The 23,457-nt window shown below is 46.2% G+C and overlaps 2 protein-coding genes across 3 annotated transcripts in view; one reads left to right on the top strand and one right to left on the bottom strand.

Moving 5' to 3' along the window:
- The window catches only part of LOC135808540 (uncharacterized), a 249,824-nt gene that overhangs the window by 152,066 nt on the left and 74,301 nt on the right, over nt 1-23,457 (top strand). The window contains exons 2-4 of one of the 2 annotated variants that reach the window (XM_065321744.1): nt 10,842-11,006; nt 16,427-16,714; nt 22,544-22,633. The exons of the other annotated variant lie outside the window; for it this stretch is intronic. Of the exons in view, the coding sequence (XP_065177816.1) occupies nt 10,907-11,006; nt 16,427-16,714; nt 22,544-22,633 (478 nt within the window). The 5' untranslated portion in view covers nt 10,842-10,906. The remainder of the gene's footprint in view (nt 1-10,841; nt 11,007-16,426; nt 16,715-22,543; nt 22,634-23,457) is intronic. 2 annotated transcript variants of the gene reach the window in all.
- On the bottom strand, nt 312-6,153 carry LOC135808538 (uncharacterized). Its single transcript, XM_065321741.1, has 2 exons — nt 5,645-6,153; nt 312-547 (listed from the first exon to the last, which is right to left on the bottom strand). The coding sequence occupies exons 1-2, from the start codon at nt 6,066-6,068 to the stop codon at nt 495-497; spliced, it is 477 nt and encodes a 158-aa protein (XP_065177813.1). The 5' UTR covers nt 6,069-6,153; the 3' UTR covers nt 312-494.

Raw genomic sequence — 23,457 nt, 5'->3', positions numbered from 1 at the left:
CTGAGTAGCTAGCCGGCTTTGAGAACCACATGCAGCTTTCTCAGGTCAACTGACCCAGCCATACACGGAAAGCTTTCCCTGTATGCTAGTCTTGTCCAACAAATGCAGTTTGCAAATTGCTTGCGTATCATGCATGCACCTTTCAGAGTAATACACTGATGCTGAACCAAGGATGAACTTTGCAAATACATCTTGGCGAGCTACGCTAATCACAGGCTTATAGTGTATGCATTGTAAATTTCAGTGCCAAGTTGTAGGCCCAATTGGAAAAAATCCATATCTGTGGAAAATACATCGGACCTGTTTTATGGATCATATCATGTGCCAGAGGTCCTAAACGTGCTATACAACCTCAAAAACCACTGGATAAACTAGTGGGAATAGACATGTATGTTTTTGAAGAGAACAAGATAAATTTATTGACTTCTATACCTCGAAATTCTCGGGAATCACACTACTTTCTTCTCCAAAAAAAAAACAGAGCATACCCTTGCTTACAGAACATCCAGGGCTAAACGGTGTTGTACACGATTGTACAGTCGTACTGCTGTAAAGTAAAAGAAAGAAAAAGAAGAAAGAATCATTCCCTCAAACTTGTGAAAAAGAAGGAAGAAATTATATTTAAATAATCGACGTGGAGACAACAATTTTATAATAGCAATAAAGAGAACAAATTCTGCAGTCATCGCCACACTACAACGAAGTCATGAAAGTTTACCAGAATAAATTTTCTTGTCACATTCATCAGTGGAAAGTCGTGACTGAAGAGTAACCATGCTGAACAACGAGAGAGCTTGGAAGCTCAGGGCCCTACGCTATGCCTTTTTGCCTAGCTCATCGTACATGTTATTAGAACTGATGGAAATATTTTTTTCGTTGATTGGCCTCATAGTTAGACGTGGCTACCATTTTACCGTTCACGCTATATTCGGCGTTAGGCCTGCACCGTTTTGTGTGTGTGTAGACATGGCATTTTGCAGTTCACGCGCTAGATCCAACGGTACTCATACCCCAAACCCAAAATACCGTCGGTTTGGTACCTTTTCGACGATAGAAAGCTCTTTTTAGCGGGAGAACGAAACGGTAAGATTCTAACTAGGGTTACCTCACACGTCTATCGTTGCGTCAGGAGTCAGGACTCAGAAGCCGAACTGCTAACCGTTTCTCGAAAAAAAAAAACAGTAAAAAAAATAGTAGACTCGCCCTCTACGGTCGAAATAGCGTGAACGTTAAAATGCTAACCATGTCTATAGTATTGCAAAAACGTTTCGATCAGTTTGAATATGAGTTAGGCAAAAAGTATTTGAAGAATTTATTGCGGATTGTTATTTTCTCTATTAGCACCATATCCCTCACACACTCATACTCAGCCCAAGGCAACAAGGAATTGTTTTGGAGATAGTGTGCTGCTTCGAGTAACTGGTCTTGTAATGCAAAAGCTCGAAGAGCTGGAAAGCAATGCCAGGCCACTGTCAGCAACTGGCTCGCGAGGAGCCGCAATAAACCCACATTGTGCCACAATGGGGTTGCAAGGCAAAGCCAATGCAATTGGCAACAACTGGCTCGTGAAGAGCCGCAACTAGCGAAGCAAGTGACCAGTTAGGAGCGATAGAGCTAAATGTTCCATAGTACCATTAGCAAGATGATAAAATGGGAGGGATGTAGGGTGAAAATTTGGTGCTGGCACAAGCTAAAAGTCACCACTAATTAGGCTAGTCTTTGAAGTGAAGCCAACAGCAAGAAAGAAAGAGAAAGTTCAAAGGAAGCAGTTGTACGACGTCAGGCTAAGTGCGCCCAAATCCATGCGCTGGCAGTGTACTAGTGTGAGTGCAGTGAGCAAAAGTTCAAAGGAAGCAGTTGTGTGACGTCAGGCTAAGCGTGCCCGAATCTATGCGCTGGCAGTGTGAGTGCAGTGCACAATGCACCGATGCAGCGGTGCGCGGCAGATGCAAACATGGCAGTGTGATCGGTGGATGCTAACACACACTAACTACATTACTGCGACATTAGCACCATATCCCTCACACACTCATACTCAGCCCAAGGCAACAAGGAATTGTTTTGGAGATAGTGTGCTGCTTCGAGTAACTGGTCTTGTAATGCAAAAGCTCGAAGAGCTGGAAAGCAATGCCAGGCCACTGGCAGCAACTGGCTCGCTAGGAGCCGCAATAAACCCACATTGTGCCACAATGGGGTTGCAAGGCAAAGCCAATGCAATTGGCAACAACTGGCTCGTGAAGAGCCGCAACTAGCGAAGCAAGTGACCAGTTAGGAGCGATAGAGCTCCACAAAGCAGCAACACTATCCCCAAACAACCCCCCCCCCCCCCCAGCATTAAGAAATTATCGAGCAGTGACATTCCTATGCTAGGACTTCAGGGATGGAACATAAACTGTCCGTGCAAAGAATCAGATAAGGTCACTCACTGAGGCAAGCTGAGCCGAGATCTTGGACTTGGTCTCCATTGGAATTCGCATATAGCGTAGACACACGTCGCTCTGCCACCTGCCGGCAGAACGAATCAGCGAATCGGGTATCCCTGCCATGGCAGCGGTAGTAGCTGCGCCAATTCGGAATGAGTGCCCCGAGTAGAGTTCGATGTTTGGCACCGCAGCCTTTTCAAGCAGCAAGCGCACAGTACTGGTGAAAACAGCTCTGGATAACGGCACACCCTTGGCAAGTACATACAGAGGAGTGGATGCGTTTCGACTGCCAATCATCGCCAGGTAGCGTAGCATAGCATACACAGGGCAGTAAGGGCGACCGGCCGGTCCAATGACAATATGGACTCCCTTTCCAAATTGGTCTGTCTTTGATCTCTTTAGCAGGATGGTCATGCTGCCCGACTCAAATCTGATACACTCTCTTGTAAGGCCCTCTGTAAATTCGGAGCACCTTAGGAAACCAAAGAATGCCAACAGCACAGCAGACTTGAAGAGAACTCGGTCATGCTCGGGCAACACGGGGAGGCGATCACAGGCATCGACTAATTTCCTTAGAGTTGGCATAGTTATGGGCAATCTAGGCTTTACTGTCTCGGTCCCATGGCACCGTTGAACACCCTTCAACACTCTCTTGAGAAGCCAGGTCTCGATCAGGGGATCCTCTAGACCCTGTTCAATGTGTGCATTCCGTACAGCTTGCAAATCAACAGATATCGTGCAAGGGCGGACAGAGCGAGCAAGAAAAGCGCAAAAGCAGCTGAGGGTAAGATCAGAAGCTGGGTAAGGTTGCAGATTGCAAAGGGAGCAGAAACTGACAAAACGACGCTCACCGGCAGAGTAGGTGCGTCTGGTATTAGGAGCAATTGCACAGGCAGCGTACTTAGTAACTTCGCTCACAAGACTGCTGGAAGACGAGCACGGTCTGGACTCGGCCGCGCTAACGGAGCATGACGTCGAAATTCCTGCATAAGAAAACGAGAAAGGCAATCTGCAATGACATTCTTGGAGCCAGCAATGTGCACAGCGCTAACATGAAAGTTGAACTCATAGCAAACGAAGAACAGTTCGCGTAGCAACTTCATCACAGCTGGGGCTTTGCACGTGCCCGAACGGATGCAGTCCACTACCGCCGAGTTGTCGCAGTGTACCCGAATCCGGAGCTTAGCCCATTCGTCGCCCCATGTGGCGCAGGCTGCTACGAGGGCAAACAGCTCCTTCCACTCGATAGACTGCAGCATCTGGGCACTGTTCCATGAACCTTGAATCCACTTCCCGTTGTTGTAAGCACCCCAGCCGTGAGTGCCACTTGCATCTGTGTATAGCTGGAGATCTGGTGATGGGGTCCAGTTAGGGTGCAAGAAGAAGGACTTCCCGTTCCACTCACTTAGTAGCCTCATCCACCATAGCAGGTCATCCACGCATTCTTGGGTCAAAGTTATTGAGTAGTGTGGTTGCTGAAACCGTGAGCAGAGGGACCACAGACGACGCATGAAGGTACGGCCTGGAGTGATGACACGGACAGCAAACGAGAGCTTACCCAATAGGGATTCGAGTTGGCGTTGGGATATCTTCCGGCTGTTGATCGTGCTGGCCAATAGCGATCTGAGGTCGTTGAGCTTGTCCATGGGGAGCCTGGCCTCGAGCCGCTCGCAGTCCAGAATAATGCCGAGGAACGTCAGTGATCTCGCAGGACCTTCCACCTTTGCTGGCGCTAGCGGCACGCCCAAATAGATGAAGGCTCGCAGCAGGATTGCTAGTTGACGCTGGGCGACAGTATTGCCAGTTGTGACGTTTAGGAAGTCGTCCAAGTAGTGGAATAGGTCGGCAATGGAGAAATGGTTCCGGATAATCCACTCTATGGCCGAGGCAACGGAATCGAAAATGGCTGGGCTGGAGCGAAGCCCAAACGGTAGCACCCGCTCGTAATAGTAGTTGCCTTGCCAGAATATGCCGAGTAGTGAGTGGTCTTCAGCACGAACTGGGATTTGCCGGAATGCACTTTTGATGTCCAGCTTTGCGAGGTACACCGGCTGAGGTGAGGACATAATAGACTCGATTGCATCGTCAATACTGATGTAGTGCAGGGAAAACTGGTCAGCTGGAACTCCGTCGTTCACACTATTACCGGCGGGGCTAGAAAGATGGTGAATCATACGAAGCTTGCCGTTCTTCTTCGGTACCGCGCCGACACCAGAACAGCGCATGGAGGTGAACGGGGCTGCACTAAAAGGACCAGCAGTTTCGCCACGCTGGCAAGAAGCATAAAGCTGGTCAGAAATAAAGGAGGCACAAGCAGCAGAAGATGGCAGATTAGCAGACTGGACAGAAACGTCGCGTGAAGCAGTGAAACCTATGCTAAAGCCGTAGCGCAGCCCGTTTAGCACATAGGAAGCAAATTCTTTATCGGGGTGATGACGCAATAGAAGCTCAAAACGAGAGACATGCAAAGGGGTATGTACAGAGGAATTAAAAATGTGAGGGGGAACAAAATTATGTACACATGCAACAGTTATTGGTTGCTCAGGCTGGGATTGCAATCCCGAACTACTGGGCTGGTCGCTGACCTTTGCCGGAACACTTGCTGCGGGGGTGGTCCTTGCCACAGCGGTTGCAGATGTGGGAGAACCGGCAATTTGACCAGCTACACTTGCCAAGGTTGAAGTTTCGGCAGATGACGGCACCTGCGTTGTTGCGGGTGAGCAGTGAGGATGATGATGTTTGAGCTTGGTGTGCATATTTGGGACGAAAAGGACACATGTTGCTTGCAGCCGCTGGGTGGACAAGGCTGCACGACTGACATCTATGCCTGGCCTTGCCTGTGATGCACAGCTGCCATGTATTTATGTCAATCGTATCAAAGCGCTTGCCAGGTTGTGAAGCGACAAGCCTTCGAAATTGCTGGTCATACATAAGCCAAGCCTCTGCAAAATACTGCCTGTTGGCCGCCAAGATCATGCACTGGTATGACAGGAGTTCTGCTGTGCGGTGGGGTGCATTGCTGATCACAACATGCATATACAGAGACCATGCTTCTAACCAAGTGGCGATATCGTGCACACGTCTACGAACCGGGCGAGTGGTGTTCACCTCTACGACTTCCAGTGCACCCCCGGATGAACTGGATCTGAGCTCGAACGACTTATTGCTATCAACTGCCCCCAAGATCTCAGGCAACAATTGGTCGAAGTCCACAAACTCACCTCGCAATATCCTATCCTGCGCCGACTTTGGGACGTGCAGATTTCCAGCGTGAGGCGGTGTAGAGCACGCAGCACTCATGCCAATGTCGGATGACGCAGCTGGGGGCGCTGGTGCCGCACTTGGCTGCGACAGAAGAGAGGCTCCAATCTCGTCTGTGATGGCAGAACGAACTTCAGCCCGAATAAGTTCGCGAATACCAGTCGGATCCAAGGTGACCGGGGGATCGGCGAGCACCTCGCATGTATCCACGGTGGGTTCGGCAGAGTCGTTTGCTGAAGGTTGAGTTGGACCCAGGTTTTCTCTCTCCATGTCGTCCAGCAATCTCTGAACCAGAATGGATTTCTTTCCGGTGGTCAGCAGACCTCGATCGTCCAGCTCGGCTCGCAGTTCTGCCACCCGCATCCGATGCACAATAGACGACATTGTTTCAGGCACCAACAGTACGAGCTGAACACAATCGAAGCGTCTGGCTAATTAGTTACTCAAAGCTACCACAAGCTAGAAGCCAAACTGAAAATTTGGTGCTGGCACAAGCGAAAATTTGGTGCTGGCACAAGCTAAAAGTCACCACTAATTAGGCTAGTCTTTGAAGTGAAGCCAACAGCAAGAAAGAAATATACTTCCCTGACTCGACTATGCCTATCCGTGTTGTTACTCAGCACAAACATCTAGGTGTGATGTTTGACTGCAAACTCTCTTGGGCTGCACATGTCAACTGTGTATGCAAGCGAACCAGTTCAGCATTAGGGGTACTACAACCACATTGCACTCATTTGCCCATCCAGTGTAAACTATTATTTTATCAGTGCTATATTCTCCCTATATTCGACTATTGCGATACCGCTTGGTGTGGCCTTTCTGACACAACTCTGAACCAATTAGAAGTCCACCATAGATTTATACTTAAAATTCTTTACAACAAGGATCGATGTTTTCCTTCGGATGCCCTTTATCGACTTGCACACACTTCTCCTCTCTCCGTTCGTCATAAGCACCATCTCTGTACACTGGTTCATAAAATATTTCTTCATAAAACCCCTTCACACATGATGAAGTACAATTGGTTTTCGACAAGCTCAACCCGTAACGCGCTCATCCTGCCTCTTGTTAAGTCAGCCCAGTATCTAAAGTCCCCTTTGTTTTCCGGCTACTCTCATTGGTTATCATTACCATACGGTCTGAAAACTTGTTCTTCTATTGGTCAGTTTAAAGATCTACTATCACAACTGAACTAGACGCAATAATTATCATCGAAGAACATTCTCGAATACCTGGGTGATGCACGAATTTTGATAGTGCTCACTTCCGTTAATCGTTTTTCTTTGTAATTTTCCATTCATTTTCTGCTCTAATTCATATTTGCTTTGTTTTCCTAGCTTACTATTGCCGTGGCTGGCTCAACGCCCTTGTCTCAGGGGATTCTGTCCCTGCATTAGCTATGCTTGTCACATGCTATGAGATTGTGTCTAATAATAATAAGAGAAAGTTCAAAGGAAGCAGTTGTACGACGTCAGGCTAAGCGCGCCCGAATCCATGCGCTGGCAGTGTACTAGTGTGAGTGCAGTGAGCAAAAGTTCAAAGGAAGCAGTTGTGTGACGTCAGGCTAAGCGTGCCCGAATCTATGCGCTGGCAGTGTGACTGTGAGTGCAGTGCACAATGCACCGATGCAGCGGTGCGCGGCAGATGCAAACATGGCAGTGTGATATCGGTGGATGCTAACACACACTAACTACATTACTGCGACAATTTCATCCACTTTTGGTTTGCTCCTTTTTTTCTCTTTTTTATCTCCTTATACTGTAAATCAACAAATTTTTGCCGATGAGAAACTTTGGCCGATCTCGAAACAAAACTTTTCGCCGTCATTAAACTTTGGCCGATTGGAGCTTTCAAAAAGAAATCGATCGGTTTTTTTGTCCTCACATGCATCCAGTGCTCAATCAGGCATCATTTGCCTCTATAACAAACTTCGGCCTGCGATTTACTGTGGCCCGTTGGTACTAAGCGGCGAAATCAGCGAAAGTAAATCGCCAGCGAAAATCGTTTCCTGGGACCGGTGCTGACTCTGCCGTCACGGGCGTTCTGGACTCGACGGGATGTCTGCCGTGACGTTTTCTGTGACCGGCGCTGACTTTGCCAATCACGGTCTGGAGTCGACGGGATGTCTGTCCTGACGTTTCCTGTGACCGGCGCTGACTCTGCCGATCATTGACGTTCTGGAGTCGACGCTATCTCTCTTCAAACCTTTCCTGTGACCGGCGTGGATCGCCCGTTCATGCTTGTTTTGGAGACGACGGGATCTCTCTTCCAAAGTATGTTTTTGCTGACGCATCCTATCACCTATTCGGCGTCTATTCTAATTTCATTTCCTCCTCGTCTCCCTATTTCTTTCCAAACCTCCCTCTACATCAGAGAGTCGTATACATGATACGACGAATATTGTGGCCAGCTGTGTTTGATGGTACGGTACGCGACAGATACCACAGGGCCAGCAAATATTGTGGCCAGCTGTTACTGGTTACTCAATCTGCGAACTTGTTTCTTTGTGGCAAGCTGTTATGTACAATCCTGTAGAGCCTTTGTAGTCACATACACGGGACAGATAGGGGACAGATACGGGATAGCTCTAGGCGTGACACAAACACACAAACAAACACCAAATTAAAGCTGTGTGGACCCTGGCTAGCGCCAGACGTTACTGAAGTAACGTCTTCTGCATAGCTACGGGAATGATTAAATATACATTCAATGATGTGTTATGAGAACAAAATACAGTGCCAAAATAGAATGAGGGAAGGTGAGACAATAGAAGTGAAGTGAGAGCTAAGTGCAACGGCGGGTGAGAAACTAATAATTATAACGCTAAAAACTGTGTAGTGAGACAAACAATCATGCTGTGCACCTACGAAAACAATTTTAACGCAACTACATGTTTCTTCTGCTTACAAAGATCAGGCTTATGCAAACGAATACAAACAGCCTCAAGTACTTTCAACTGACTAGCATACCGTGCACGACAAAGAACAGAAAAACTAAAATCATCATACACCTGCAGACACTTAGGGTGAGACAACAAGTGAAGAAAAACGGCAGACTTCTTACGATCACAATCACCATCTGATTCCCCGTCCCCAACAACCGCAACCTCGTCCTCCGTCTCATCTCCCAACTCGTCCTCAGTGTCGTCCTCTGTGTCATTCTCCTCATCAACACCGATCGGTCCCAGGCTCGCTTCATGTTGTTTAACCTCTGTTCGTTGACTCCTCCTTTGATCTTGATGGTAAATTGTTACCATTGTTGTTGTTGTTGTTGTTGTTGTTGTTAAATCTTGTGTTCCCAGTGTCCTCGCCGGTGCTTGATCTCCAGTACTGTAATAAATCATTGAATAATTAGCCGTTGATCGTCTAGGTCTTTGAATGTTGATTGTGTTACTTTCTTTGTTGAATTCCGTTCCCTTCAGCCTTCTTTCTCGTTGTTCACGTTCAGTGCTTGCCTCATCCATAATTATATGCACGTGCCACCGACACCACAGACTCAGCCCCAGCACCGCCGATGATAGATGTAGGTGGCGGTTCTGGGGGAGGCAACGGCAAAGACGGCGGTGAGGGCATTACCTCATCACAGCGTCCACTTTGGTCTTGAGCTGAATGTTGTTGTGGTGTGTTATCTTGTGTTGTTATGGTGCATTGTGTTGTGGTGACAATATGCCCATTACCCGACTCCAAGGCTCTCGATACGGGTAATGTAGGTACTATTGCCGATGACGGAAATTGTGCTAACGATGGCTGTGGCCGAGGGTTCTTCAGTGGCCTGGGACCGATCGGTGTTGATGAGGAGAATGACACGGAGGGCGACACTGAGGACGAGTTGGGAGATGAGACGGAGGACGAGGGTGCGGTTGTTGGGGACGAGGAATCAGATGGTGATTGTGATCGTAAGAAGTCTGCCGTTTTTCTTCACTTGTTGTCTCACCCTAAGTGTCTGCAGGTGTATGATGATTTTAGTTTTTCTGTTCTTTGTCGTGCACGGTATGCTAGTCAGTTGAAAGTACTTGAGGCTGTTTGTATTCGTTTGCATAAGCCTGATCTTTGTAAGCAGAAGAAACATGTAGTTGCGTTAAAATTGTTTTCGTAGGTGCACAGCATGATTGTTTGTCTCACTACACAGTTTTAGCGTTATAATTATTAGTTTCTCACCCGCCGTTGCACTTAGCTCTCACTTCATTTCTATTCGAAGAGAATTGGTGAGCACACATGCTCATTCCCTGGGCACTGCAAATTCACAACTCATTTCATTTCACATAATTATTTTCAACGTTTCGGCAAATTGCCATCATCAGGATACAATTTGCAGTGCCCAGGGAATGAGCATGTGTGCTCACCAATTCTCTTCGAGTTATGAAGCTGCAGGATGCCTCACCGCTACTTCGTTCATTTCTATTGTCTCACCTTCCCTCATTCTATTTTCTTCAGTCACGACTTTCCACTGATGAATGTGACAAGAAAATTAATTCTGGTAAACTTTCATGACTTCGTTGTAGTGTGGCGATGACTGCAGAATTTGTTCTCTTTATTGCTATTATAAAATTATATTTAGAGCATTACTTACGAAGAGCTTTCTTGAAAGCGGAAAGTATTTCAGCAAGTCGAATACTATAGGTAAGGGAGTGCCAAAAGTTATAATTATTCCATAAACAACGGTGAGCTTAAGAAATAAAGACAAACCAGGAACAGGCAATGATACTTGATTTCGAGTAGGTCTATCACACTGGATCCAGTCATACCTTTCCAAGTGTTGGGGAATTCGTTTAGCATACATTTTATGAGCAAGGGTACATAAATGGGTTTGGCTGCGCAGAGCGGAGATAAGGCGGTCCGAGCATATAATTGCCATTAATTGGGCACAGCTAAATAGCTGGAGCAGTCCAAATAACCGTTTGAAAATCTTTCTATGATGCGTTTGAAAATCTTTCTATGATGCGTTTGAAAATCTTTCTATGATGCGTTTCAAGTTTTGTGGACAAAGTTGAATTTAAACAACACGTAGTCGAACAGAGGCAAAATGTAGCAACGGAAGAAAAGGACTTTACAGGGAGGTGGGACTAGTTGGAAGTGAGTGTTCCAAGTGCGGATCACACACATTATGTTATTCATTCCTATAATATTGTCACTTCTTTTGTGTTTCTACACACTACAGCCAGTAACGGCATCCTCTCAGAACCATACTTATCTGGCCCATCTCTTGGGAAGAAGAAGGCGAATATGGTTCAAGTTTCCATCAGACATGTAACTGTTCTGCTGCTGAGCCTGAGTGTTATGCGCTGGGCTTATGCACAATTACCTGGCGGTGGACCACTTGAAGGTGAGATGCTATGACTGTATTCCCAATTGCATAAGGAGGTAAAGCGGAGTGTAACACTGTATCCCTCCTAGCATATCCTCACTGGGGCATGTTCAGGATTGACAGAACTGTTCAAGCAAGGCCAATGGAGGGAGGCAGTGGCACCGGGGTTATCCAGGGCCGTGGTTGCTACGGTGTTGGGTGTTAAAAAATTCTGTTGAGGCAAGATCTCCTGTCAGCTGTCAGGATATGCAGCTTCTCCATTGTGCACAGGCTGCAGGACTTTGATTGGTTAGAGTATGACTTGGCCTGGTCGTGGATGACCCACTTCACTTTGCACAGTTCGCCTTTTCCCTTTAGCTTGTCCACAAACTTTGACAATTCAGTGCTTTTCTCATGGCATAATGGTGTCCAATGATTTGCGAAGAGCTGCTTGAAGGTGTTTTCTGTACTGCAAAAATTGATTTTGGGATCAGAATGCCATTCAACAGTTGCTTTTGTAGATATTGAAGCACAAGGTCTTTCCCCAAATACACTAAAAGTAAGCTACAGCTGCATGTAGAACGTCGCAAGAATCATCAATGGCCACAGAAACGGAGAATGCACGCCTCCTGCTAACACCCTGCCATGTAACTGCCGCTCATAATCAGACTCACCTGTAGATTGTTCGTGCCGGGCGACTGAAATTATCTGCAAGGCAACTGTGGAGCATCGCCCTGATCCCACAGTCTGCTGCGGCCTTACAGAAAACACCTTCAAGCAGTGCTTAGCAAACCATCCGATATCATTTTGCTATGGTCACTGTGAGCTGTGAGTTTGCTGTGTCCGCAGCTTCGCTTATGTAGAATGGCGTAGACCATTATACCAACCGGGACACGTCGGCTTATGGTACACCGACGTCACAGTTCCATAATCAATTTTCTTGCCAAGTATATCAAGAAAGGACAACACACACGTGCGCTCATTTTCGCATATTAACCATAGGGAAGGATGGAGGCTGCTTTTAAACATTCCGAGGAAGACTTCCTGTCATGCTTGTATCCAAAAAGGGGGAAGGGATCATCAACGAAACAGACATAGAGATGAGCTCACCACGCTGCATGAATCTTGGACACACAAAAACGCATCAAGCAACATACACCATAACACATTCTACTGCAGACAGCCCGAAAGGGCATTCCGAAATGGCCAGCAGCGATGAGAACAACCCCAACGGAGGAGAGTCTAGCAGTGAGGGAAAGGGTGTGGATGAGGGAGAGCAATTGTGTGCATGTGTTCAGCAGTGGAAAGTCTTCTGTGTATTTTGTCCGGACTGTTGCCTAGTGGACTCTGATTCCTGGTTTTCTGTTCTGTGCCGTGCACGTTATGGGGATAAGTCAGAAGCTGTGTGTCAACGCTCTGATAAGCCTAACTTGTGTGTTGAAAAGGATAGTATTTCTATTTGAAACTGTTTAAATCATAGGATATATAGTATTGGTGGTCATGCCTGGCCACAGCTTTGTCCTTATCTGTCACTAGAGTCGTAAGTACCTGGCTATAAGTTCCCCTGGTCTTCAACTCTTCTTTGTTAGCTGTCACAGGTGTGGTTTCCTGTAACTAAACCTTTTAGAATTCTTGCATTGTTTAGGTGTTATTTCCCACTTTATAAGTGTCTATAAATAGTAACGGCAGAAGAAGACTTGGCTGTGTCATTGCTGTGTGATTAGTGTGTTAGGACAAATTCAATATACAAATAATCTAAAGTAAAGGAAAAAGGATCAAGAAACTACAAATTACGCTATAAATTATAAATTTATCCCTGGCTCTCCATCCGAGTCCATTCTAGGCCTTGACAGATTATGCTAGCATAATTTTTCGCAAAAATCCTACCAAAATCGAATAATCGCAGAACTCGAGGCAAATTGCATATGAATCGCATAAAATTGGAATAATCCGCCTGTTCGCATCAATTTCCATACGGCTGTACATGTTCTACAAGTACAAGTACAAGTAGATGCACCAGGAAGTCGTAGGTTTACGACTCCCTTGAGAACATGTCCAGTCCACTACAATCAGTGACGGTCGTAGCTAGGTCGGACGGTGCGTTGACCCCGTTGAACTTTTGCTACTACAGTACAACGCACTCTTCAAAAATATTCCCCTGTTATTTTGCACAAAACCATTATACATTAGCAGCATATGTGAGCATAATGCGGCATAATATGATAACTTTTAGCATAAAAATAGCATAATTCTGCAATTTTGTCAGCAATGCGAAAAGCATAATTTCACGGAAATATTGGCATAATCTGTCAAGGCCTAGTCTATTCTTGCTCAAATAATCTACATGGAATTTCAAATTTGGACTTCACTGTGAATTTCAAAGTTTTAGGAAATTAGAGGCCTCATGCCACGTACTGCTCTTTTCTCTCCGAAACTCAACACTTGCAAGCCAGATATGAAAGAAAGAAAAAAAATCATCAGTCACACCACGGGGACTCGAACCAGGGACCTTGCTATTCGCGAGGAATGCCCTAACCAACTGAGCTACAGTATAACTCTTATCCACGGTGATGGTAAATCTATCCTTCTTCGATCAATCCATATCTACATGGAGATAAAAGTTTAATGATAGCTGTGAAAAGTATGAATGCCGCAGACATCACCTCCCAACATGACAATTTGTAAGGGGTTTGAAACTTATTGGTTTGCAATTCAATATGGTTTCTTATTCTAAGCTGCCTTCTTTCCCTCATGTTAACCAGTACTTTATTATTCTAAGTCGATGTGGAGATAATAGCCATAAAATACCTGGCAGATTCTGTCAGTCATGACATTGATGGATGTGACAAGAAAACGTTCTGGAACTAAACCATTGCTACTCAGGTTGTTTTGAGACATGAGCATGTGTAAATGTTTATTCATGGCTTTTTCTTATTTTTCTTCGTCTTTTTTCCTTTTGGTGAGAGTTTCTTTTTTCAAGCACAACGAAAACGAGCAACCTTCCAAGTTGTAAGGCTGTCGGTTAACGCTACGGAGATGTGTTGAAGCTAGGTGTCAGGACGTCAAATGTCTCAGTACTCTGTCAGTTTTGTGCCTAGTTATTGCACTTTCTGACTGTATCCAGTGATGGAGAGTTACTCTTAACTCGTATCCATACGTCCTTTTCCTTTCTACATTAAATTTTATTTATGGCTCAACATCCGAGTTACAAATACATATGATACTATTTTGCAACACATGGTTCCGCTGCTGTTCCTCTGCTAGAGATCGCCCGCACCCGTGCTATGCTGTGTGAATACAGCCTCTCCAAGCTGCTCGATCCTGGGCCAGCATGGAGAGTTCGCCAAGATGGTGCACATACATGTAGTTTTAGTGTATCAGGGCCCGGAATTGGCAAATGCACTACAGGTACATTGCAAACAGGCTGAAGCACCTGAGAAATGGCTGAGGGAACTATGGGGTTGTGGGACTAAACTAATACCAGTATGCAAGTACACAAGAAATAAAAGCTGGATAAATACGACTGCATGACATTGGAGAAAAGCACCAATTAGAGCAAAACAAAGCGACACATCACTCATCGAAAACATTTTTAAGAAGGATCTGTTTTAACCGGGTACATTGTGGCCCGTCATTAAGAAGGCAGGCAAGATGGGTGTTAAATGCAGAAGACGTATTGCAAGACTTCATTTCAAAGGGCAGAGCATTCCAAAGTAAAGCAATCCTACTAGACAATGAGCGAACCCGCATGCAGTCTTATATCGGCATAACGAAAGATTATTTGCAGAAGAGCCACGAGTGGTGTAAGCAGGTGTACTGTGCCTACAAAATAGAGAATCTAAACTGGCAACCGGGTGAGCTACTTTACACTGAAAGATAAATTTAATGAACAACTGTAAGAAACGGTGCTCCAGAGGACATAGCTTAAGAGAGTGGTAAAGGGGGCCCACGTCAGCACAGTAATGGGCACCACAGGCAGCTCGGATCGCACGACGGTGAACAGCAAATAGGCGCTCACGGTCTTTTGCAGATAAGCAGGGTAAGAACGATTGAAATGCAAATTCTAGATCAGATTGAATAAACGCGTAGCACATAAAGGCGACAAGCGCACGGGGACAGTTGACGAAAAGAACGCCGTAGAGCACCAATTTTGTGTGACACCTTGGCAACAAGTTTATCACAATGAGGTGTGAACGAGAGCTTGTTGTCAATTACAACCCCCAGACAGCGAGCACTGGACACTTCTGTCAGCACTTTACCATCGATACAGATAGTGGGCGTGGGACAGACTGGCGAGTTATTGCACTTTCTGACTGTGTCCAGTGATGGAGAGTTACTCTTAACTCGTATTCATAGGTCCTTTTCCTTTCTACGTAATATGTATTGTGTCAATGAATATTGTACGTGTGTCTGAAAAAATACAATTTTCACATATTATTTTGATCAATATTCAGCGCATTCGCTTCATCAAATATAAGGCTTAAAACAACGGCTATCATATTTCTGACCTATACAAGTCATCGACTTGACGATCTTGAATAAGAATAAACTGAGACTGTGAAAAACCTATGGGCCCAGATTTGGTGATGCACTATAGTTGTTTTTCTCTGGCGAGTATCATGGATCATGGATGAGGCTGACGCTCAGACCTGTGGCGTTTCATTGAATGAAAGAAAAGTTTTGTCTTTTCACGGCTGGGCGTAGCGAATGAGTGCAAAACAACGTATTTTTCACTCACGAATATTTTCGTGCATTTGCTCATGTTCTGCGCAACTCCATTCAACCTGCCATTGTGGTCTTTGTTTTCCTCATGGTATTATGTAGTTGAAGTTGCCCGCCCACCCACCCTGGTTTCATGGGGGTCTTCCGCTGTTCTTCTTGATATTCTATGCCGATGTGTGTGGTTAATGATTATGACATACAATTTCTTGTTTTCTCTATTCTTGGGTTCGACTGGAAGCGGGGCAGGAAATAATGAAATAGAAAAGTTAGAAAGTTTTTTGTGCGAAAGGCGTGTTTTCCTCTAGCCCGGTTGAGGGGTCGCGGCTAGGAATGTAGGTGCCGCGCAGGCACGGACAACATAGGGAGTCATTGTTTTCAGGCGCTCACCTGCTGCCCAGTCACCAATGTTCACCACTGGCCATGCTGTTTCTCTTGATTTTGCGGCCTTTTCTCCAGTGTGCTGGCAGTTCTTTGACTGATTTGGATGTTTTCGGCTATTTCATGATCTATTATGTGGCGGCGAGCGTCGTTTTTGCTTCTACTCATTTCTGGAAAACCACTACGGTGGTGAGTGTGATTGCTCTGGTAGACCACTACCTCATGTACTGAACAGTTGCTCTGTGAGTGAAACGTGTGCTTATGCACTGAAAGCATGCTTGAAACGGTATTGTTCCCTGGCGAGCATCTCGTAACGTAGCCTTTGTGTGTGAACTGTGTTGTTTTGTGTTTTCTGGTAGAATACCATGTACCTGGCTCCAATGTAACAGGTGTAACATGCAACACTACCGACCCGAATACGATAAGATTTGTACACCTAGGTGCTGGCGGCGTCAGAGCACCGCAACTGGTTCCTTTTTACGATGCTTCTGATCCAATCCGAACTGAGTACCAGCGTTTGATTGTGAATTCAAGCAGCTTCTTCATCTACCAGCTTCACATTATCAATTATGACGGAATGCGAGCAGTCTACGGGTGTGGGCCAGTAATATCACTTGCCACTAGTCAGTATATCATTCTACGCACTGGTAAGTAAAAATGCATGAATGCCAAATAATAATTATGATTTGAATTTACTGGCTTGTACTTGGCAAGATCGAAAAAACAGATCCCGACTAGATCTCCAGCATCCCGATGTCGACACACTAATTGCACCAGGCGCGTCAGCTGGAGGGTGGTAGAATCGCCTCTGCGAAATCCGGACTGAGCTGAACTCAAACGTGACGAGACATGACAGTACAATTGGTCGTAGAAAACGCGCTCACAGAGTTTGGAAACACAGGACAGTAGAGATATCGGATGGTAGTTTGATGCTTCGTCGCGGGACCTTTTCTTGTAGATCGGTATAACATTAGCTGTTTTCCATGCAGAGGGAAAACGACCAGTGCTGAATGATAGGTTGAAAATCAGACATAAGGGGTATGCTATTGAGGGCGCAAGGGACTTTAATACCAGATTAGTGATGCCGTCTGGGCCCGGCGCCTTGGCAGACGGGAGCTTTCGAATGTAACGTCGGATGGCAGCAGTCGTAGTAAAGACAAATGTGAGGCGGTCAACCTCACCCGACTCCTCGGCAATGGGGGGAATGGGTAGAGAAGGGTCATCAGGCACGGCCACTGAGGCGAACTGAGAGTTCAATGCAGTGGCTTTAGCTGAAGAGGTAGTAGCCTGCTGCGTAGAACTAATGGTGAGTGTCGGGATGTCACGAGATACTTTATGATTTTTTAATTTGTTCACGAACTGAAACAGTGATGGGCGGTTTTTGTCCTGCAGCGTAGCTTGTACGGACCGAATGTATTCCCGGTATTTTGATCGAGTCAGACTCTTCACCAAGTTCCGTTGAGATCGATATACATGCATGTTAAGCTGGGTTGGGTATTTCTTACACACACTGTAGAAATCGTGCTTTGCCTTAATGGCGGCACGGAGGGGGGCATCAACCCAAGGTGGCTGACCTAAACGTCGGCATGAGGGGGAGAGTGGACGCCGGGAGAAGTACCCGAGGTGCTTCTCCATGGCCCTGCTAAGAATAGAGTGGAAAGACGAAAGAGTGTCATCCACGTGCGAGCTGCGGAGGTGACATTTCCAGTGGACATCAGCAAGTTCAGCATTCAGGTCATCCCATACGCAACGTGGCACCAACTTGAAATTGTAACCTGGGGGTGTAGGGGTAGATGTTGGGAGGAAGTGATGTTTTAGCGTTGGATTTTTGGACGTGACAGGGAGACGGACTCGACAGATGAGCTGCACGTGGTCAGAGCTACCCAGTGGAGCGGCTGAATCAACATTTGCTGAACAACAGCGCAACAAGATCTCCTGGAAAATATGTTTGTGTGTACTGGGCAGCTAGTGCACGCGAGTTTCACATGCGTGTCATGATCACACCGAAAAATTCAACATTTCCCTCAGACTGCTATGAGCAGCCGTAGTTTGTGTGCATCCGTCGCCAAGTATCATACATTACACCAACCCGACCCAGAAAGTACTCTGTTCTGTTCCGTCCCTGGGTGCTGCTCCCCCCCCCCCCCCTAGCCCGCGGCCGGTGAAAGGTCTTCTACTTGGGAGATATGTCATATGGTTGTGAGGCAGAGAGTATAGCAGAGTGGTACAGGGAACGCGGCATTGAAATAGTGCAGTGCATAATATACTCCTCCAGGGTTCTAGCCAGGTCAATATAGTAGGGGGGCGGGCATGGGAAAAGTTACCCCATGACCCATTTTTTCCATTGTCCAAAATTGTCTTGCTATGCAAAATGCAACATACAGGGTGAACCCTGACTTCACCCCTTACAAATGTGCCTTTATGAACCCTCTAGTAGTGATTATCGACTGTATTTTCGTTGAATGGCGTGAAAAAACACAAAATTCGAAAAATGAGTAGGGGGCAGCACTTTTTCACAGGGGGGCGCTGCGCCCCCTACCCCCCTTTGGCTAGCACCCTGTCCTCTGAGTATTTTCGAACTGCCTCCGCCAGAGTGACTGTCGAGGGCAAGGATGCCGATACTGTATGCCAGCACTCCTTCTGGCCAAACACATTGGGTCATACCGTGAGGGAATGGCGTTTCAATTCTGACTAGCCCATCAGACACTATATCTCGCAATGAACACTTCGGAACTGAATGTTTGGGCCCCAACCTCTTTTCCAAGTAGATTGCTCAATCCCGAAGCAAAGGCATTCCCACCCTTGCCATTATTGGACCCACATCCACCTTCCTCACTGAACCCACACGCACACCCATTCTTTCCTGCCTGACACTCCATTCCCACTCACCAGCATTCTGGACCACCCCAGCTCCCGCTCCTATCAACAAACTGTCGTTCAGCAGGGAATAAGTGTACAGAGCTTACTATAGTTGCCGAAGAGTGGCAGCCTGACATTGTAATGTTTCTGCGTGAACATCAAGTTAGTTCCTGCACTCCGTACATGAACTTCACTCCACAAGTCACAGACAACAACTAAAGTTTATTTAAATAGAACAAGGAAATATAAAGATGCACAACCAGGATCCGTATATGTACACAGTACGGGAACGCATAGGGATAACCAATCCCGGAACGGATCGGGTACAACAACGGAAGCCGGCACAACATCTCCCTTTTTATGTTCGAAGAGAGAGGTAAAAACTCGAAGAATACTTAGTCATACACATACAGAGGAGATAGGGTAGAGACAGACAAATACTACATGCAGTTCACGATCATCAGAGTCAGCGACTGGAGTCCAAAGCAGATCTATATCGGCATGGTGTTGCTGCCAAAAGGCGATGGATCACACACTCAAGTCCCTCTCGGATTGGTATAGAGGGATATGGACCTATTACATCCATTGGTAACACTATTGGAGTTTTGGTCGCCATGTCCAACGCTTCAAGCATGCACTTAACTATTTCTAACGCATATTGGGTGTCTTGGAGATGTGCCAGTACGAAAGGAAGGAGCTGCTAGCGGAATCTACGATTACACTTCGGAGCTTCGGCTTCGAATGTGACACTGTGACTTTTAAAGTGATCCACCACCTCAAGCAAGGCAAGGGCGTAGCCAAGTGTTATGCGCGAAGGAGAATCGCGGATGTGGAGTGAAGGAACTGGCATCTCGCAGAGTGCCTGATATACAGTACAAATGTGTCTAGGATACACCATATGTACAGGTGCCCTTCAAGTCGGAGACATGAAGGGAGAAAAGGGTGACAGTCAATTAAAAATAACTAGCACAGGACACAGAACATAATACTGCGACACTATGACGAGGCTGTGTCGAAATACTGAATGTCACAGTACTCCTCGAGACAGGAATGTGGACAAAGAAGTTTGTCCCTTACAAACCAGGGAACCAGGAAGGCCTTAGGTCTGGAACCCTAGACATTTGTCTTGCTTACGGAGGCAAGGTCTAGTACAGCATGTACCTTCGGGAGTTGATGGCAGTTGAATACGGACAGACTACGAAGCTCCGAGATGAACGGGAGGCCTGAGTCAAAGCCAGCTGCACGGTAACGTGCCGCGTCAGACGTTTCCTAGGCAATTGGGATTGGGTCCCCAAGCCTGCAGAACCTGCAGAACATTGACGACACTCCATGTGCTGGCAGGCCAGCAGTAATATATCCTCTGAAATATGATTGATATAGCAGTCGTTGGGGTATCACATGCTGCTACAACCGGCCGCAAGGAAACGTCCCGTTTATGAGTCTTTGGTAACCCATAAAACTCGGTAGGCGTGCGTGCTGAGGCTTCGTCAGAGTAACTAATTCATCCTTGAGCTGAGTACGATCTAGGCGTTCGGCTTGTAGTGTCAGTTTCTCCAGCTCCTCTCCTGTTATCTCACTCCGCTCATAACATACTTGATCTTGCCTAATCCGGTCAATTTCGCTTTGTCGGACTGCTTGATGATGATTTAGCCTGCCTTTGTTCTTTCCTGTAACGATGCAATCACGGCCTTTTCATCTTCTGTCAGATTGTGGACATGTGGAGGGTGATAGGTCCTATACAATTTCATAATATCTTGCTTCAGCCTTGCTAACCCTGCCTCCTGTTCCACGGACAAATCGTCTGGCTGGTGCTGACACTTACCTTTGTAGTGTCGCTAGCTCCCATTTTGAAAAATTGAAGTGGACCCAGTACCTACCGCAACCTGAAAATCATTGATTCAATGTTGGTCTCTAGCTTTTTCAACTCCATGGTTTTCTAGGACCTTTAGCGAGGACTTCCCTTTCCCCTCTAGATATTTCTACATTGATACTTGTAAATAGCTTCATATCGTCAGATACAAATTCGCCTGATGATTCGCCTGATGATGCAACAAGGTCATTGGATTCAGGCTCATGATCAACTGGTGTAGAAAACTGCTTATCAGTTTGTCGCACCCAGGCTTGTTCCTCCCTTAGGCCTTGAAACTTGCGTTGTAATCTACCCTTGCTAGCCTATACGAGTAGCGATGTTTCGGCACCAGACATAGTCAACTTTCGAATCACTCCGCATATCAGCCCGTTGGGTAGTACCGTAAAATCCCGCCAAAGCGCCCCTACCTCCGCCACCCTTCGAGAAGGTCCAGGTGGGGAGGGGAGGATAGGCGAGTCCTACTTACCGCATTCAGTACTACATGAAAAAGTACTCACCCTACGAAAATTGTTCATGTATCTCGTACACCGATCAAAGGTCAAGCGCCAGGAGTCGTACAGACCAATCGAAACTCAGGGTTTGTGCGATCCCTGGTCAAGAGGGTGGGCATTGTTGAGGATATTTCCAATGGGGTGGAGCACCCGTCTGCAGTACAGTACAGCATCACAGAGTTATACGAGGATACAATCAATCACTTCCCTGACAAAATGTCAGGGAGGGGGAGATGGGAGAGACGGGGCGCTCTGGCGGGATTTTACGGTAACTCTGCTGTAGTTCATCACAACAATCACAATTCTTTGCCCGTATAATTGCCGTCTTAGTCATGTTTGCTTTATTCCATATATGAGCCCATGAATAGAAGGGAACGAAAACGTTCGGTTCTAAAATTTCCTAGTGTTCATTTGGACTGGTGTGGATTGCGCAAATGCATGTAGTACATTGAAGAAATACTTGTTATTGTACTCAATTTAACTAGCATATCATGTTGACATCAAATTGGAGTTCAAGGAAATTAGAGGCCACATGCCAAGTACTGCTCTTTTCTTTCCGAAACTCAACACTTGCAAGCCAGATATGAAAGAAAGAATAAATCATCAGTCACACCACGGGGACTCGAACCAGGGACCTTGCTATTCGCGAGCAATGCTCTAACCAACTGAAACTTTGAAATTTTCTGTGAAGTCCAAATTTGAAATTGCAAAATTGGAGTTCAGTAGTATATCGGCGTTTTGATTTACCACCATTACTAGCATTAGTCTTTGCATGCCTTCTACTTCGAAGTACTCTCTATGCAGAATACATAGAATCGAGCCTCCCAATTGGGTTGGCTGTTGCTTTATGTCTTTGATTTTAGCTAGACCGGTATGTCCAATAGTCTTACTAGCTTCGTCATCATCCAGTACTATTCGGCATTCTTTGTTCTCGTGGGATGTAGCTCATGCTCATCTTCATTGGGCTTTCCTTCCCCTCACATTTACTAACCTGAGCCTTCCAAGTTGGAAGGCTAAAGGTTTGTGCTAAAGAGATGTGTTTGAACTACATTGTAGGTGTCTGGTCCGGCTGTCCATATATGTCTCAGTACACCCTGTGAGTCTTGTTATGGTTACTGTGCTGAATGGGTATTAAGCTTATTCATAACTCGTATAATTTTTGTCCTTCCTCTTGTCCCGGCATAATTTAATTTCTCTTCATGCATTTTGAAAAACCTGAAAAACCCATTTGCACATTATCTTGAAATGCACTGTAGTTTCGACTGCACCAACTGGTTCGTCAGGGACATTGGAACATAGCACCGCTAACTCCTACCAAAGCATTTCAACAGGAACCAATGCATCAGGTAACAATATTATTTATATGCATGTACATGCACATACTAGTGATGTAACGAGTAATACATTGATTATTCGAATTTCCTCGATCTCTTGGACCTCAACGAATAATCGATTGGATAAAATCTAGGTCGAAGGTTCAAAAATTCGAATATTCGAGGGCGGGCAAAGTCCGTGCGCTGCATACCATGTGCGACTCTAGATCTCTCGACTTGAATGCATAAACAATTTACTGTGTTGCAGACAACGGCTAGACTATGCGTGGTAGACCATGGTAGCCTCTATGTAGCGGTGTGACTGCGAGTGCTGCATCACAACTCTTACACGCCAGCTGACTGAGAGTCTGTTAGGCTAGGGCCTGTCAGCGCAATGTGTGCGCGCAATCCATCTATAAAATAACCGCGTCTTTTTCTAAGAACAATGTCCAATCAAACAACACTGTTCTGCTGTGAGTGCTGAATGGCTACACTGGTAGCAGATGATTGGGCCTCCGGCCGGCGCTCCAACCACCTGACGCGTCACGGTTCACCTGAAGAGTCTCAAGCTGGATAACCATGGTAACAAGGATCAGCAACGGAGCGAGGGGACCGAAGACGCGCTTGGCTCAGAAGTAGAGCAATGGAACGACGCGAGGGGACCGAAGACGCGCTTGGCTCAGGAGAAGAGCAAAGGAACGACTCGACATACATCGACTGAAACATGAGGGAACGGCTACTGACGACATACACTCAGGACATGACGAGAGCTAGAGCTCAGCGGATACTGAATGTGTCGTCACGAGAAATGTGAGGAAACTAGGGGTGAAAGTTGGCATTGAGATCCCGAGTTCGAG

Source organism: Sycon ciliatum, chromosome 2, assembly GCF_964019385.1.
Source record: "Sycon ciliatum chromosome 2, ocSycCili1.1, whole genome shotgun sequence".
In the NCBI taxonomy this organism is placed as follows: Eukaryota; Metazoa; Porifera; class Calcarea; order Leucosolenida; family Sycettidae; genus Sycon; species Sycon ciliatum.
This window is presented reverse-complemented; position numbering and strand designations above follow the sequence as displayed.